The following is a 16,700-nucleotide window of genomic DNA, read 5'->3' as shown; positions in this document are numbered from 1 at the left end:
AGCTACATGTACAGAGTTTTGATGAGAGGAAAAAACATAAACGTAACCTAAGTACAAAAGTAACATTGCATATGAAAAAAATGAAAAAGCGCGCTGCAAGATGAACTGCTAACTTGGCACAGAGACCACCCTCGTTGATATCCATCCCATCAACGGCGTCGAGCCAGTCCTGTTTTTCGTTTAAAGTGGTCTTGCCATCCACTTCACCTGCTGTACTTTTGTTTCCTGCGAGACATTTCTTTTTGTTCTTTTCGTAAAGCTTGCAGCCATTAGACGAGATAAAAAAGGAAATGAAAAAGCAAAGGGAAACATGAAATCAAGAGTGCAACCCAATTCCGCTCAAAGTATGCCTGCAGAGTCCTCCATTCAAAGAGAAAAGGATAGAGGGAGAGAAAAAAATGCAACGAAAAAAACAAGAGCAAAAGAGTGGAGGGAGTCCGCTTCCCTGAAACCCATGACCACATCCTCACTAGAAAACAGCTCGACGGATTTCTTAATCCATATCCACATCCTCATTAGAAACAGCCGGAGAGATTCCCTCGTCCATCCACTTGCGGAAGTTCTTGTTCTGCTCTTGGACTTCCTCGGGGCTCATATCCTTGGCCCACACTGGGTTGTGCACCATCTTCTCAAGAAGCTTCAGCTCGCGAAAGTTGCTGAGCGTCTTTGTGAATTTTTCGCGCTGCTCGCGCTGCTCCTTGGACTTTGGCGCTTGGTCGTAAATAAAATACTCGGAAGTACCAGGTGCCCAAATCATCTTTGAACTCTTGAGACAAATGCTGACAGTGAGGTTTTCCTTATAAGATACCGGCTTAGGGATAGCATCCTCATCAGAGTCGGACTCTCCAGAGGGCAGATTACGAGTCAGAACAACCTTCTGCAGCTTCGATCGAGGAACGCCTTCGGTAGGCTCGACTCGAATAAAGGAAGATATGTAATATTGCCACCTCTCACGCAGACGCATTTCATCCATATAAAAGGTCGTCTCATCTCGCTGGAGCCATCGAATCGTAGCTTCTGATTTTTGAGGGAACTAGAGTCAAGCAGTCAGCAGACAGGAACATACAAATGTCACATAAATCCCCGTATTTTATACAACTTACCCAGCAGATAACAAACAGATCGCCATCCTTCACACATTTCTCAGCGAATTTTCTCGCGCTGATTTCAGTCTGGTAGCTCGTTTCCTCTCGTTCTCGGTTGGCCATGTACTGCTGGATAAGATCCGGCGTCTTCTCTTTCGAGTCGAGGCTCTTGCAAGTCAGAGCCAGGCGGCAGAGAGTCTTGAGCAGATCTTGAATAGTGTACAGCTTCCAGCCGTTTTTCAAGTAATAGTGTCGCATGACATCTTGGTACCGGTTCTCGTCAATCTCGCCAGTAATGTAATCCTCGATAAGCTCAAGAGTCTTGGGCCAAAACTTGGCAGGCTCTTCATTGGGTTCGAAGAATGTCATGTGGTTCTCAGTGAATCCAAGATCTCGGGCAGGCTTAGGCTTGTTGAGGCGGTGAATCTCAACTGCAACGGCCTCCTTGCTGTCTTTGATATCCAGGAGTCGCGAGTACAGCGTTTGGAAGATGCTGAAGAAAACAAACATGGTTTGGTTGCAGAAAAAGTTATACCACGGGCGAGTGAAGAAGCCGTCTGCCTTGAGCTCGCCATCGGCGTCCAGGAACGCATTATCGCTGTCTCCGACCACAACTGGCTTAGGGATACTTGGCATCCATCGCTCGTTCGACACCTCGGGGACGGCAGAGTCTTCGTTAGCATCAGCCATCTCTTCTTCATTGGCAGATCCGACCTCAGGGGTTGTCTCCTTGCTGCCAGAAGCAGCGCTGTCCTCTTTCTGGTTCCGTGGTTTGCTGCCGTTTCGGCCAGGGTCAAGAACCCCTCTAAGGAGATCACCCTTCTTTCCGTTGCGGCGACTGCGGCCGTTGGTTAGCTCAGCCGGAGTCTGATCTTCAATCTCCTCTTCGCCAGATTCAGGCTGCATCTTTGGGACTCTCTCCTGAACCACGTCTTCGGGGAGATCAAAGAAGGCAGGGACAAACGTCTCGAAGAAGTCGAGGATACGTTCCTTCTCTTGACCGCTGTGCTGCCCATTGTGCATGCTATACAGCATCATCAGGCGCAAGAGGTCGAGGACAACCTCCTTGTCTTTGAAATCCCAAACAAACTGGTGGCGAGGAGCTTTGCCCTTAAGAATGCGCTCGCGACGTTGCTCTTCATGCTTGGTCTTGATTACATCAACCAGATGCTTTGCCGTCAGGTTCCTCTTGTCTGTTGATTTGACTAGGATGCCCATGTGGTCCAGACTCTTCAGGTGCATGTTGTGCGTTTGAGCATGCCACACCTTTTCCCACTCACGCTGCGAAAAGCGCCACTCTTCGTCCTTTTGCTTCATACGAGCTAGAAGCACAGGGATGACGTCGAATGGGTTGGTATACATGTCATTGACGACATCAATACCACGCTCTCCATAAATCTTCTTGCATATGCGCTTGAAGATGGAAGTGCTTTGGCCAGCAAGAGCGGAGGGCATGTGAAATGCCTCCCTTTCGGCTGGGGACATTGCAAGCATCTGCTGAGCAATAGGCTCCAGTAGCTGGATACATTTCAGGTTTGCTTCAATGTTGAAATCGTAATCATGGCGCTCTTCTTCGATGCGATGAAGGCCCTCTTCAAACTGGTTTTTACGGTGAGCGACAAACCCAGAATCTTCACTAGCCCAGGTTGGGTGCGAAGCCCACTCGTCGTTCAGGACAGAATTGCAAAGTTCATCACGGCCGCTGCAAGGCTTAAGGCGCTCCTATAATAACATGTCTGTTAGCTGACTATGGACCGGACTGAAGTGCGTTCTGCGTTGTGATTGCTTACCCTCTTTGGCAGGAGTCTATAGCTTGGGCCATACCCGCGGCAGTTGCTCAGGGACACCTTTTCAAGCGGCGGTGCAGGCCTGTTGTCAATAACTACATCCTGGGAGTCGACGCCAACAAATGCCTTCCAGAAAGCCATCAAATCTGGGCTGGCACCAATGAAAAGGGCACCCTTGTGATACAGAGTGTTCTTATCAATGATATTCTGGCTGAACAAGTTGCAAAGTTTCAGGAACTCGTTCATCGAAGACCGATTGCTGAGGAACTTCTTAACCCGCTCAAAGAACGCAATCTCTTCCTGGTTTGAAGTTGCAGGAGAACGAGGGGGGTAAGGTTCAGGCATGACAGGCGTAAGGGTGGGCTCAATGGAGATGCCATCCCCGCTGCCTCTCGCGTGGCTGAGTTTCGGCCGCTTGCTGCCGTTGATATTTTGTGGAGGGATGCGGGTTGCAACGGGGGCTTCGGTAAGAAGGGCGCCGGGAGTAGGGGTTTGCTTATCAGTCCGCGGCCGCTTCTTGTTGTCCTTACCGGCACTGACAGGTGGGGGAAAGCTCCCCAAGGGGGGCATCTTCTGCCCATCCCTCATGCCGGGTTGAGGCGTGTGGCTGGATCCAGCAACGGCGCCGTCGTCCGGACGACCAGGAGGTGCCCGAGCTTGGCCAGCAGACTCCGGCAAAAACTGCTTGAAGTCTTCCAGGAGATCCGGTGCCGAGTTGAAGAGGGTTGTCACTTGGGCATACACATCTTGGATCGGCTTTTGCTCTCTCTGGTAAGTCTGAAGAATCTCAAGGAATTGTTTATATATCTCCGGCTTATCCTGAAAGCGGTTCTACACCGATTTGAATTAGTCCAAAGGTCTCAAGCCGATACTATAAATATGGGCACTTACTTTAATCTTATTGACATAACTGATGGCATGATTAAACTCAACGGGGCCGCGGCGTTCCATGTTTGCCGGGTTAGCAGCACCGCCATTGACTGCGCCTGGACCAGAAGTGGGCATTGGCGTGTGAGCATTCCTCGCATTTGGTCCGCCAGGCGGGCCAGCACTTCCTGGCATCTGAGGGGGGTTGCGTTGTTGGTGACCTCCTGGGCCATCAAACGCACCTTGGGTCGCAGCTTGAACGAACAAGTTTGCCCCATTTTGAACTGGGGTACTAAAGGCAGCCTCTGGGCTCTCAATACTGTGCTGGGGTCGCTGTTGCCATTGGCTTCCACGTTCGGGGAACAAGGGCTGGCCACCAACTGCAAGCCCATGGCCATCAGGCTGAGGCCCTCGCCCAGCGATGGACTGGACTGTAGTCCCCATAGGAGTAGTAACTCGAATAGTATTGGGATCATTACCGGCTCCGCATTCTATTCGGTATCCAGGAGGAAGGAAGGTATTGAATCCTTGGATCAGATTTGGATGCCCGGCAAATAGTTCAGAGACTCGGTTAATCACCCCAGGTGTATCAATCCTGAATGCATGTCAACGTTTGAAATCTGCTAGAACCCTATACTTTACGTACGCCTGGCTCTTAAAGTCTTTCATAATGTCCAGAAAACGATTGTAAACATCGGGTTGGTCGTGAAACTGCACTTTGACTTGGTCAAGATAGGTAAGGGCATCCTAAGGGATTGAGAATGTTAGTCACCACCCAAATAGAAACATTAATAAAACAAGATTAAACGGCACATGAAAGTGATGGTAAAACCCCCAAAGCTTGGTGTTGTCGCGACAGGCCAAGATTAGTCGTTCACCACCGCCAACGAACGCTGTGACTACTTCCCGTGTCCCGGCTGGAAAATCGAGGAAAGCCCGCGTTTGGAGAGCCACCGGGTCAACGACACTGGCCAAAGGGCGACCAGAGGGTAGTGTGATGGCCACCGCAGGGTACTGCTGCGGTCCATCCATGGTGACAGTCGAGTTTAGGCTAGCGCCCAGCTTGTGTACAACGTTGATGGGGTGAAGAGTGAAGAGGATTTATGCAATCGTCGCAACGCATGCAGAATCCGTTGTAGAGTAGTGATGGACAGGGTCTGAAGGGAAATGGAGAAAAGGATGCTGGTGTTTGCAAGAAAAAAGAAAAGTGAAAAGTGAAAAGGCTGAGATGGAGAGGGGAACAAAGTACAAGCAGCTGGAGTGAATCATCTCTGCTCGTCACTCTGGGGCGGCTGGCTGCCACTCTCTACCGGTTGTCCCGCAGGCTTCGGCTCCATTCACTTCACCTTGCGCTCACAACGCTTAAAGAGGAAAGAAAAAGTGAAAGACAACTGAAAGATGGAAATAAAAAAATAAACAACCCCGTCACTCACATTTAAAATGGGCTGCTGGCCCTGTGTGATGCCACCCGGCATCTGGTGCCCACCAGGAGCTACACCAACCATGGTGGCATTTTGCTGGCCTCCCCGGCCTCCATCTTGCTGATGTTGAGGCTGCAGAGGTCCGCCAAATATACCGCCGCCGGGCGCCGCTTGTGAGTTATTGGGAGGAGGTTGTGTATGAGAGATCGATGCAAACATCTGGTGTTGCCCGTTCGCACCGCCTGGCCCGCCGTGTTGGATCGGTCGCCCATGCTCACTCTGTAGAGGTCCGCCAAAGGTGCCCAGGGGCCCCGACGGAGCGCCAAGTGAGATGGGAGGCGCGTTTCCATTATGATTTGCGAGCAGTCCTCCGGGACTGTGGATGGCACCGGAGATCCGCGATGCCACCGGCTGGTGAATGGGAATTGAGCCCGCGCTGCTCTGGTGCGGTGCCGGAGGGTAACGGTCGCTCTCTCGTTCTCGTTCGCGCTCTCTCTCTCGTTCTTGGTCGCGGCGAGCCATCTCTTCGTGCTGTTGAATGGCGCGATGTCGTTCATCCATTTCGCGCTCCCGATCGTACGGCGCGCCGCCGCCGTGGCCGTGGAGATTCTGGCTGTTCATGCTGATCTGCCGAGAAACATTTTTAATTAGCAAAATTCAGGAGACAATCAAAGACGGTTTCTCAAAAGACAATGCGAAACCATGTAAGCTCTTCAGAAAGGGCCTATGTCGGCGGTTGGCAGCTCCTCGCCAATGTTTGCCCATCCACACCTCTCAGCCGGCTCAGGAGATTATTCGGAAGGCTGTCTTTGGGTCGCGCGAAAGCGGAATGAAAAAAAACTGACTTACAGCTTGTAGGCACAGCTGAGCCGATGTACTCCTACATGGAATCTCTGATCCGTGAAGAAGACCTGGCCAGAGGAATGGCGCGGCAAAAGCTACAAGAGAAAAATCCTGAAGGGCACACAAATTGTACCGGTGCAAACCTAGGTGTAAGTAGCTCCGAACTGAGAGGGTGACGAGATCTGACGGCCATCGCCTGGGCTTGCCGCGGAGGATTCTTCGTCACGTGTTGATAAGCGCTCTGGAGCGGAATTCATCCCTCGCAGCAAGGTGTTCGGCAATGGTGGATGGCTCGGATTATCGTTTGTCCCTTATCTGATTTTAGAGCTGCGGAATTCGGCGCCAGCGGTGCGACATGATATCATGCAGCCCATCAGGAGCGCAAACAAGCTAGGGGAGCATTTTGATGCTAATACCAGCGGGAGGCTCGCAAGCGTAGGGCGTGCATAGGCACAAGAATATACTATGCAGCTAGGCAGGGGAGGATAAGGGAGGATGAGACGTTTTTAGAGGTTAATTTAGCTGAACACCTATTTATTGTCCATCCCTTGGATGCCGCTTGTGTAGGTGCGAAACTCCTAATATGGGCAGTACAACAGCTACGGACTTTAGCTATGGATCAGAATCTGTGTTTTGCTAGCACCTCTTTACTTACTCGTACCACCATTACCTAATTACCTCTGTTACAGATGAGGTTTAACAGCAATTCGGTACCTAACACTTGACGAGAAGATAATGAATGCTATACCGTAACAATACAGCACCAAAAGGTGAGACAGGATCCAAGTTAGTAGCTTCTGCTAGGCAGCAACCCTAAAGCAAGCAAAATTGCTAGCATGTACCTTGGTGGCCGTTTTAATTCTCTCGTATAACCAGGCACGTTCCTCTGGAAATCCAAATTGACTCGTTCCGGCTACGGACCGCCGGTAAGTTCGATAGCTCCTTAGTAGTTCCTAGGGAATTTATCAGCGACGACTCTCACCACTTCAGACCCCCGCCAAACATGGCTGAACTTAAACTAACTTAACCCAAAACAACTTTTGCGACAACTCTCTATAAATCACCTCACAGCCACAAACCAAACAGTCGCCTTGCATCCTCTTTTTGTATTTTGATCTCCAGCCATGGATTTCAACAGCTCGTCGCCCTTTCCCGAGGGAGTCATCTCCTTCCTCGACACGGATCTGTATAAGCTGACGATGCAATGCGCCGTCTTCAAGTTCTTCAAGGACGTGCCCGTGACCTATGCCTTTACTAACAGAACCCCCGACAAGAGGCTCTCCAGGGCTGCTTTCAAGTGGTTAGAGGAGCAGATCCGAAGTGAGTCCTTTGCTTTCTCATTGCTCTTCCTTGAGTTGTCCGTTGCGCATGTGTACTGACTCATCTCGACAGAGCTCGGCAACATCTCCCTGTCTGACGAAGAGTACCGATTCCTGCAGGAGCACTGCAAGTATCTGACTGCTGACTACCTCGAATTCCTCAAGGAGTTCCGGCTGCGACCTCGAGAGCAGGTTCTGACAACCTTCAGCCCCATCGGGGATGACTCGGGCTCGGATTCAGACGTTGGCGACGTCCACATGGAGATCAAGGGCACGTGGTCCGACACAATTCTATATGAGATCCCCATTTTGGCGCTGACATCTGAGGCCTATTTCCGCTTCATGGACACGGATTGGAACTACGAAGGACAAGAGGAAAAGGCTTTTGAAAAGGGACTGCGCCTACTGGAGGCTGGGTGCACCACCTCCGAGTTTGGAACCCGTAGACGCCGCGATTACCACACCCAGGCCCTAGTGTTTCGCGGTTTAGTCAAGGCATCCAAGGAAGCGACCGCAAAGAGCTTTCCTGGAAAGCTGACGGGAACGAGCAATGTTCACCTGGCTATGCGATTTGGCATCCCTCCTGTCGGAACTGTAGCTCATGAGTGGTTTATGGGAATTGCCGCCATAACCAACGACTACACCAAGGCAACAGAAGAGGCCCTGCGCCACTGGGTCAGCGCTTTTGGCACCAACCTGTCCATTGCTCTGACAGATACCTTTGGTACTCAAGAATTTCTCAGGGCCTTTAGCTTGCCCATTCGTCCAGTCGACGGCGGATTCGGCGCTGAAATTTTCCAGAAGGCCGACGGAAGCATGAAGACATACGCCGAAATGTTTGCGGGAGTGCGACAAGACTCAGGCGATCCAGCCGAATATGTCAAGCTTCTACGTGATTACTATGATGGACAAGGTATCAAGGATAAGAAGATCATTGTGTTTTCTGACTCACTCAACATCGACCGCTGCTTGGAGTATTTGGAAGTGTCCCAAAAGTACGGCTTTCAGCCTACATTTGGTGTTGGCACCTATCTAACAAACGACTTTACGCACCTCAAGACTGGCACAAAGTCTGTGCCACTGAACATTGTCATTAAGCTCAGCTCAGCTGCTGGTCGGCCAGCCGTTAAGATTAGGTGAGTACCCCGTGAAGCGCACAGCTCCCATAGAATTGGACAGTTGGCTTACTTGAAAATAAAACAGTGACAATGCCGGTAAAAACACTGGTGATAAGGAGACGGTCCAAAAGGTCAAGCAGCAGATTGGCTATGTGGAACAAGAGTGGAAAGACGGTGACGAGACTGCACGATGGGGCAGAGAAGAAGATTCCAAAGCGTAAAAAGACAAAGCTCAACCTATTTGCTCAGCGGATTAAAGCAGCGGCCAAAGAAAAAAAAAATTATGGTTACAAGGCAAAACTGGATATGCATACTCTTGGAGATATGGCGGGAACTGTTTCAACTACACCAGTTATTCATTTTATACCCTATAAAGATAGACAAAGAATACGGGCCAAGGCCAAAAGTAAACTTTTTCGCGCCCATTTGCCACCAAGACTGCAATGATGTGAATGTCACAACAATTACTCTAGTGTTCTGTCCATTCTAGCAAGATTGTAGAGACAGCGAGACACGTGAGAAATGGGCGTCAAATATCCATCGTTTATACACATAGGTTCATGAGGCTGTCGCATTGTTTTCTATAGCATACGCATATTACCGCCCACCCGTGTCCTCTTCCCATCCTGATTATCTTCAACTTCATGACCGCCAACTCCCTAGAAAGCATTGTCATCGTCATCCCTTCCCTCCCGTAAACGCCAGAGTAATGCCAAAAAGCACAATCGAAAACCCTTCTAAAGAGTGCTTTTGAAGAAGGAAGAAAGAAAATAAGGTATCAAATGTACGAATTCCACAGTCTTCCATGCATAAATCAAAGAACCCTCCCACGTTTGTATTTGTTTTTGTTTTTTACTGAGTTTACTATTATATTGATTCTTAGTCAACATCATCGTTGCGCCTTTGTCGGATAGATCAACTTTGTAAGACTTCCGCGGGTTCCCTAGGTTCAGTCTTTCCAAATCATCCGTTCCGCTGTTCCTCGCTCATGCAGACAGCAGCGATTCAAGAGGGAGGAGGCTGTGTTGGCTGAGGCTTTCTGATGATTTTAATCTTAGGGCGTGCAGTCGGAACGGCTGCTGCTGCCACTGCTGCTGCCGTCGCTGCCGTTGCCGCCGGTGCCGCCGGTGCCGCTGTTTGATTTGGCACTGGCGGAGTAGCCGATTTGCTGGGCGACTTGCTTGGTGATTTGCTGTGTGATTGTGATTTCGGTCCAGGCATGGGAGGACGATGTTTCGCGAATATTTTGCTCGTCGTAGGACCTGGGAGGCTCGCCGACGAGCCACCTGTTGGGAGAGGCTTTCTCACCACATCTCCAGAAGGTAGCGGCTTACGCGGAGGCTTTGCTGCATTCGTGTCCTTAGCTAACCCAAAGGAATTCTGTTCCTTGGATGGTGCAGAAGGCAGAGCGGTCCGGCCAGGAATAGCAGAAGCGGCTGAAGCACTCTTTGATTCACCAAGAATAACAGCAAGCCGTTTAGGATTGGAAGTTTTCAGAGTGACAATACGACGCTTTTTCGGGGGAGCCCCAGGAATCTTATCGAGGTTTGACGGCTGCGGTTCCACCTTGGGTCTCTTCGATGCCGGGACACCATCGCCCTTTTCTGGTCTGGGTCGTTTAGCCAATACACCAGCTTGAAACTCCGACTTGACGGTGGGCTTAGCAAGGACGCCATTGCTGTTGGCTGGACGAGAGGCTACAGAAGCAGCAACTATTGTGTCGCTAGGAGGTGTTGGATTCGAAACAGGCGTAGGCCGAGGCGATGGTAATGGCTGTGCGGCCTTCGTATTGATCTTGATCGATGATGCCTTTGGCATGGGCGGGGGCAATTTGGTCTCTGGTACAGGGGGCCGTGATGGAGGCACCGCATTCTTAAGCTTCGTCTTGTAATAAGACTTGAAGTTCATCATCAACTGTAACCAGTTAGTAAGCTATCTAGTAATAAAGGGGAGAGGAAGAATTTATAGTAACTCACCCGATCCGAGAGCTGCTGTACCGGCCGCTCCACTCTCCAACCCTTAGGCAAATTAAGGGTAAGCACCCAGCTTGTAGCTTCTTCAAACATCATAGCCGCCAAATCAAGAAGGGACTCTATTTCAGATCTCCCGAGGTTGGGGTGATCCAGCGCCTTGCGCATGGCAGTGCTGTAATGCCTCTCATCGGTGGCATATGTCTCTTCCATTTCCTTCCTCAAAGCCTTAAGCGCGGCGTCCAGGTTTTCTTTTCGAGCAAATTTTTCCTTTCGAGCAGCAACTTCTTCTGCACTATCTTGAATAAGTAGCAAGGCATCGGCTTCATCCGCAGCAGGCTCGTTCTTAACGGCCTTTGAGTATTCGCCGAATGCAATCGCAGCAAGCCCTCGAGCCACCGCTTGGATAAGTTTGTCCCGAACAAATGGCGATCGATCCGTCATGAGTGAGTAGAATAAAAATGTGAATACTGTCGGATCCATCAGTGCCCCAAGATCAATCAGAGCCTCGAAACATTTGATCCGAATAAGATCATGGGTTCCGTCTAGTAGATATTGGCCAAAATCGGCGTAATTTGTTGGTATCACCTCTGCCTTCATGAGACGCTGCTTGGCATCCAATCCAGCGATGGTCCAAATATTCTGGTAGGAGTTTGTCCACTCGTCACGCCGAAGAACTCGTTCAATCTGCTCCATTGCCTCATCAAGAAACTGGCGTTCCTCATCCGTGGGTATTTTGACCTGGCGTTTGAACCACTCGTCTGCTTGAGCCGGAATGAGTGAAGTGGCCAGCGCTTCAACCAGCTTGGCAATGTAATGATGATCAGAATACGGGTTATTCTCGTTGTTGTTGAAGAGCAGCTGGTCCAAGATAAACTGCCGGGCTTCGAATGGACAGTAATTTGTGACATCTCTGACCTCGGAAATGGCCTTGATGATTGAGCACCGGACATTGTACTGTCTTTTGTCTGAGAAGTCGTTTTGAAGAGGCTGGTTTGTTTGGTCATAGCAAAACATGTCGCGAAAAGCCCGCATCAACTGCCGCAGTCCCAGCAACGGGATATCTTTGATGTTGGCTTGCCTGGTGAGGGCTTGCGCTGCCATGGTGCGAATCCCGTGGAAATAGCGGCGATCAACAAGCGTTCTCACGAGGAACCCCGATGCAATCGGATGAAGAGGGCCGGTTGATAGATATAACATTGCATCTTGTTGAGCAACCACATCCCTGTCTTGCTGAAGCTGGGACACATACATGTACGGCTCGAGAGTTCTGTTCATGCTGCATGCCCACTCAAAATCGGCGTCGACTCGGATCCATTCATAGGACTCCTGATCCATCTTTCGCTCCGTTTCCGGATCCCATTCTATCAACTCCCAGTCACGAAGATCTTCTGGGCTTTGGAGAACATCTCCCAGACAATAAAGAAGGGCATCGTCGGTGTTTTCAGGTATTTCCATACTAGCGCCAGCATTGTGCTTCTCCTTCATACGACGTGTTCTCTTTAAGCGCTTATATTTGGTGTTGTAGGGAATTTCAAACTTGGTAGAACGAGTGGCATCTTCTCGAATCTCCAGAATGTGTTCATACGGCGTTCCATCAGCCTCGTGTATGCGGACAGTCATGGGTCCAGTAAACAGCGGCTGCACTTCACCAGTCTTGAGATCCGCCCTGCGTTCTTTGATCGCTCTCAAGAATTCGTCTCTGCTGAGTTCGGTTTTCTTGCTAGTCTGGTGCTGTACCTGTATCAGCATTAACTCGACACAAAGCCTCTTCTTATTGAATTTGGCTTTGACATCAAAACGTGGACAGCCAGAGCCGTGTACCCATTGGTTCCAAAAGCTCTCGAGGCGGTACTTGGCAGCCTTTTCGCACGTAACTCTAAACTTCTCAGAGTCCAGAACGAGAAATTTATCACTGCCCTCAATCTGAGCCCTAGTCAAGTGTTTCTGCAGAATGCGAGTCAATCCATGGCCGCCGGACGCTTTGCTAAGCCGCTTGTCAAGGATGAAAAACACGATTGGTGCCTTCAGTGCCATAAACTCCATCTCAAATTCGCCCAAATGAAGATTAGGCCCAAGATCTGACAGTGAAGGTCGATTGACATCCAACTCAACAAGTTTGTCTGCCATCATCTTCATTCGGAATCTGTAATCATTGTTGCCGCAAAGCTTCTTCATGAACAAGTCTGTCATGTAATGAGCAATGCCAACCACAAGCCACATGTCGTTGCGCGTGTTGGGGATCATGTTGATTCCAATCCACTGAGAGGTTAAGGTGTGTACGATTTTCCTCGTCGTCTCAATCTCGGGATCGATGATATCCTCAGGATACAACAGTCGGTTGCTGACGAAGGCCAGCGAGTGCAAGACTACCGTGTCCTCCACCATATCATCAAGGAAGCAGAGTTTGAAATTACCAAACGGGTACTTGGCAAAGGTATAAGTGAAGAAGTCGGCAGCCATAGTCAAAGCTGCTGCAGTGTTGCGAACCCAATCCGCCCGGCCGGGTAAGCAGTAGGCGTGAATCTTGAGGGCACTCATTCCAAGTTTCACCTCGTCCTCTTCAGTTCTCGATTCTGACGAGAGGTTGATGTGCTCAAAGGGGCCTATGGCAAACCCCAGCTTTTGCACAGAGACCGTCTTCTCCGGCTCAAATATCATGATCTTTTTGTGGTCGTCTTCGGGATCAACCGTCTCCTCCATGAGGAAACCAGAGCAGACAACGGACATTTCTCGCAGCTTATCTTCCTCGGCGAGTTTGAAGTGTAGATCATTGCCATCAGCTTGAGCCTTCTCCACGCCGTTGTGAGATGGCCCATCCTTTTTAGTCGCCAGAGCCTGTTGGAGGGCGTCACCGAGGGTTCGCGGATATTTGATGGATATCCTCCAATCGCACCTGGCGCCGTGATCGTCAACACAGGGAAAAATGCAGCACGCAGTTCCCGGCTGGATCGAATGGCGAGTGTACATGTGAGTGAATCTGTTGTCCAGAGGATCGACACCAACAAAGTGCAGGCCGTCTCTAGGGTTCTTGTTCGTAAACGGTATAGTGATCTTGAATTGCTTGTGGGATTTTTCCACGGCATCCAGATTCGACATTGATTTTCTTATAATCAACCTTGGTCGTTCTTGCTCTCCTTTGCCACGAAAATTCACCTTGAGCGAGCCGTAGGTCGGCGTTGAACCCTCGAATGTTCTATTTTCGGCGGGTACGTCGGTTTTGCGGCTGTGGAAGATCGAACGAGCGCGGATACGCCGTAGATCATGGTGGTCGGCTCTCCAGTTCCAGCCCTTGGGGTGCACGAGTTTCTGGTAGGGGTCGCGGTATTCAGCAGTCACCTTACGCTTCTGACCTTCCACGGGCTCCCCATCTACCTCTCGCATTTCAGTAACGGTGATGTTGTTTGTATCGATTTCGCATTGGGCAGCGTCGAGTAGGATTTCTTCGACGGCTCTATCGGCGAAGGTAACAATGAAAATACTCGTCGTGCCATCGATGCGTCGATCTCGAAAGTTGACCTCGAGATTTACTTCCTGCTTGAGAACAAAGTATCCGAGGATCGACCGGTCTTCGATGGGAGGAAGGCCATCCCGCCCATCCAGCAGGGGATGCTGCGATGCTGTCTGCTCCTCCATGTCGGGCGTTGAGTTGGAGCCGCTGGGAAGTGTAGTCATGGCGGTGGTAGCGAGAAGTTGGAGAGAGGAGGGAAGTGGAAGAGCGGCGCGGCTCCAGCGAGCTTAAATTGCAGAGTCACTGCATCGAGGTCGGTAAAAATCGTGGCGAGCGCATCTGAGACGAAAGTGAGGCTCTCAGATCAGCATCGCATCTGGATCTCGTCGCCACTGAAGGTTGAGGCTGGGGTTGGTCGCAAGGAGAGCTGCGGCGGCAGGAACGGTGCCGCTGGAAAGGGCACCAGGCGGTGTAACTAAAATCGCAAAACGCCGGTGCGTTAAAAAGAAAGACGCTGAAAAAGCAGAGCTTGAAGAGGTGAGGTGACGATACTAGCAGTTTGCTGAACAAATTGTTGCCAGAGGTGGCGCGCGTCTCGAGAGAGAAGCTCGAGGAGCACGGACCACCAGCGCATTGTGGCTTCCGACTGGCTGAATCTCGAACTCAAGTCCCAAGCGCCGCAAAATATCCGGCATGGGCCGAATTCAGTGACGCTCCCATATTTTCTCTCACCACCATTATCCTTTTACCTTCAATGCCACACTTGTTCTCTCAATAGCTTCACATTGTCCAATTTATTGCGTTTTCTTCTTCTTATATTTTTCGAAGTTTTTTCTTCTTTCTTTTGGTTTTGTTTTAAAAACTTTATTTGTTCCAGCCTGATAACTGCGCACCTCCATATCTCTGATGCATTAATGCTTGGTACTATAACCCCCAATACTGCCTTGGTACTAATCTTACATACATGAGCTACTTAACTCTCCTCTCGATGACCTTAACCGCCAAACGCCCTGCAAATCAGATCCTTAGACGCCATTTGTATTTTGTCCTTCCAAGCCTCCCCCGGGTGACGCCCGTAGCAATGATGCCAATGTTATTTCGAAGTCCGCCGCTCTCGCCTATCCCTGCGCTTCTTCCTCTCACGAGCCTTTAGTGTTTCCTCATCCCGATATTGCTCTGGCAAGGCGAAGTCGGCTTCAATGATATCAGGAATTGGGTGACCCCAGGCGAGGACTTTCCTTCCGGCTCGTCTCTGCCGGTTAAGCGCGCTTTCACGCTCATACTTCTTGGTGAAGAAGGACTTGAACTCCTTGGGGGGCTCTGGAGGCTTTGTCGGAGGTGTAGGTTTGTTAGCTGGCTGTGACTTTTTGGAGTTTTTGGCCGCCAGTTTGGATCTCGCCCTGGCCTCTCGTCGCAGCTGCTTGGCTGGCGAGGACGTCTCGCTAGTATCATCTTGCGAAGGCTCATCCTCTTCAGCCTCGTCTTCGCCTTCATCCTCTTCGTCTTCATCTTCTTCTTCTTCCTCACTCTCCCTGGAATGGCTATCCTCCCTTTGTTGAGATTCTTCATCGCTATTGTCGGATTCCTCTTCTTGTTCCGCTCTCTCTGCGAGAGCCTTCTCTTTCTCAAGCTTCCGCCGCTTCTCCTCCAGATTCCAATTACGAAACTTGGCCAGTATAGCCTGACACCCCTTGATGAAGTGCATCCTGGCCGGTTCAAACTTCTTCTTTTTGGTTTCGGTAACACCACTGACACCCATGACTCTTAGCCAGTCGTGGCCTTGGAGGCCCTCAAGGAGCCGGATGATTTGGTCCTTCTCATGCTGTGCACGACCTTTCTCAGTGTTGCGGATCGACCGTTCAACCCTCTCTGCCTTTTTATGGATTGGCTCAAACAAGCCATCAGGTAAGGGGTCTTCAATATTCTTGTTCTTATGTTGAGCTTCTAGGAAGCCAAAATCGATGCGTTGGGAGTCGAATACGTCAGTGAATAAGGCATCGCCGTATCCTCTGACGGGAAAATCGGCGCCACTTGTGTTTTGGTGGTGGGGTCGAAACGCTGTGCGTTGAGCATCAGGAATCGCGCGCGACAGACTGGTATCGATAATGATGATGGGCGTCTCCGGGTTAAGCAAATCTGCATCAGCTGGTCAGTAACCCATTTGCAAAACAATGTCAAAATAGCAAAAAAAGCTCGAGATGGCAGAAGGGTGGGTTGGTAGAGAGGTAGGGGCTGCTCACGTTCTGCCTTGGGGTCGTTCCCTATCACTTCGTCGTAGTCCGGGAAGTAGGCAGAGAGGTCGCTTTTGAACCTGGTCGCCTCCTGCGACCGCAGCTTGCGGCCCTGCTCCTTGGTATCGTCTTGGCTCGGCTGCAGGCGATCCAGCTCGTGCTTTATGCCATTTATTACTTTGGCCTGGTGCTTCGTCAGGCTGGCGTTGTGCGGCTCCGGTTCTGGCTCTGCGGATATGGGCGCCGCTGGCTTGGTGGTGGTGGGCTGCACAGGGGGGACAGGCTGCCTACTTGCGCTGCTCGCCACAGCGGCTCGTCGCGGTATCGGCGGTTGTACATTCACAGTCTCGAGAGGCAGCTGGGGCTTTGCAAGAATCTCGACGGCGATTCTCGTCTTCTTGTGCCGGATGGCCTCGAACTCGCGCTCGGCCACGTCGAGGGCTCGCTTTGTGCGACCGCCCGCCGCAGCGCCGTGGTGGAAGGAGTTTGGCCCAGGCCCCGAGCGCGTGAGGGGGCTGGCGTTCACGTTACGGTCATAGAGGTGAAGGCCCTCAGCTCGCCGGTTGGAGCGGGTGATGGAGGCCATTGGCAAGCAGGGGCACGCCAGT

The 16,700-nt window shown here is 50.8% G+C and overlaps 4 protein-coding genes across 4 annotated transcripts; 1 reads left to right on the top strand and 3 right to left on the bottom strand.

Annotated features, from left to right (window-relative positions):
* Positions 1–493: 493 nt before the first annotated feature.
* T069G_03928 (sin3 family co-repressor domain-containing protein) lies at positions 494–5,781 on the bottom strand (the record flags this gene model as incomplete). The annotated part of the gene is made up of 8 exons (XM_056171138.1): positions 494–1,033; positions 1,104–2,807; positions 2,876–3,083; positions 3,126–3,703; positions 3,764–3,858; positions 3,925–4,334; positions 4,386–4,486; positions 5,173–5,781. The coding sequence occupies 8 exons, from the start codon at positions 5,779–5,781 to the stop codon at positions 494–496; spliced, it is 4,245 nt and encodes a 1,414-aa protein (XP_056032030.1).
* Positions 5,782–7,127: 1,346 nt separating this feature from the next.
* Positions 7,128–8,661, top strand: T069G_03927 (nicotinate phosphoribosyltransferase (NAPRTase) family domain-containing protein; the record flags this gene model as incomplete). Its single annotated transcript, XM_056171137.1, has 4 exons — positions 7,128–7,323; positions 7,396–8,046; positions 8,092–8,458; positions 8,526–8,661. 4 exons carry the CDS (start codon positions 7,128–7,130, stop codon positions 8,659–8,661), a joined length of 1,350 nt encoding a protein of 449 aa, XP_056032029.1.
* Positions 8,662–9,494: 833 nt separating this feature from the next.
* T069G_03926 (uncharacterized protein) lies at positions 9,495–14,085 on the bottom strand (the record flags this gene model as incomplete). The annotated part of the gene is made up of 3 exons (XM_056171136.1): positions 9,495–9,726; positions 9,810–10,354; positions 10,417–14,085. 3 exons carry the CDS (start codon positions 14,083–14,085, stop codon positions 9,495–9,497), a joined length of 4,446 nt encoding a protein of 1,481 aa, XP_056032028.1.
* An 869-nt stretch (positions 14,086–14,954) lies between these two features.
* On the bottom strand, positions 14,955–16,678 carry T069G_03925 (something about silencing, SAS, complex subunit 4 domain-containing protein; the record flags this gene model as incomplete). Its single annotated transcript, XM_056171135.1, has 2 exons — positions 14,955–15,997; positions 16,102–16,678. The coding sequence occupies 2 exons, from the start codon at positions 16,676–16,678 to the stop codon at positions 14,955–14,957; spliced, it is 1,620 nt and encodes a 539-aa protein (XP_056032027.1).
* Between the last annotated feature and the right edge of the window lie 22 nt (positions 16,679–16,700).

Source organism: Trichoderma breve, chromosome 2, assembly GCF_028502605.1.
Source record: "Trichoderma breve strain T069 chromosome 2, whole genome shotgun sequence".
Lineage (NCBI taxonomy): Eukaryota > Fungi > Ascomycota > Sordariomycetes > Hypocreales > Hypocreaceae > Trichoderma > Trichoderma breve.
The sequence above is the reverse complement of the archived record's forward strand: the minus strand, read 5'-3'. Positions and strand labels throughout refer to the sequence as shown.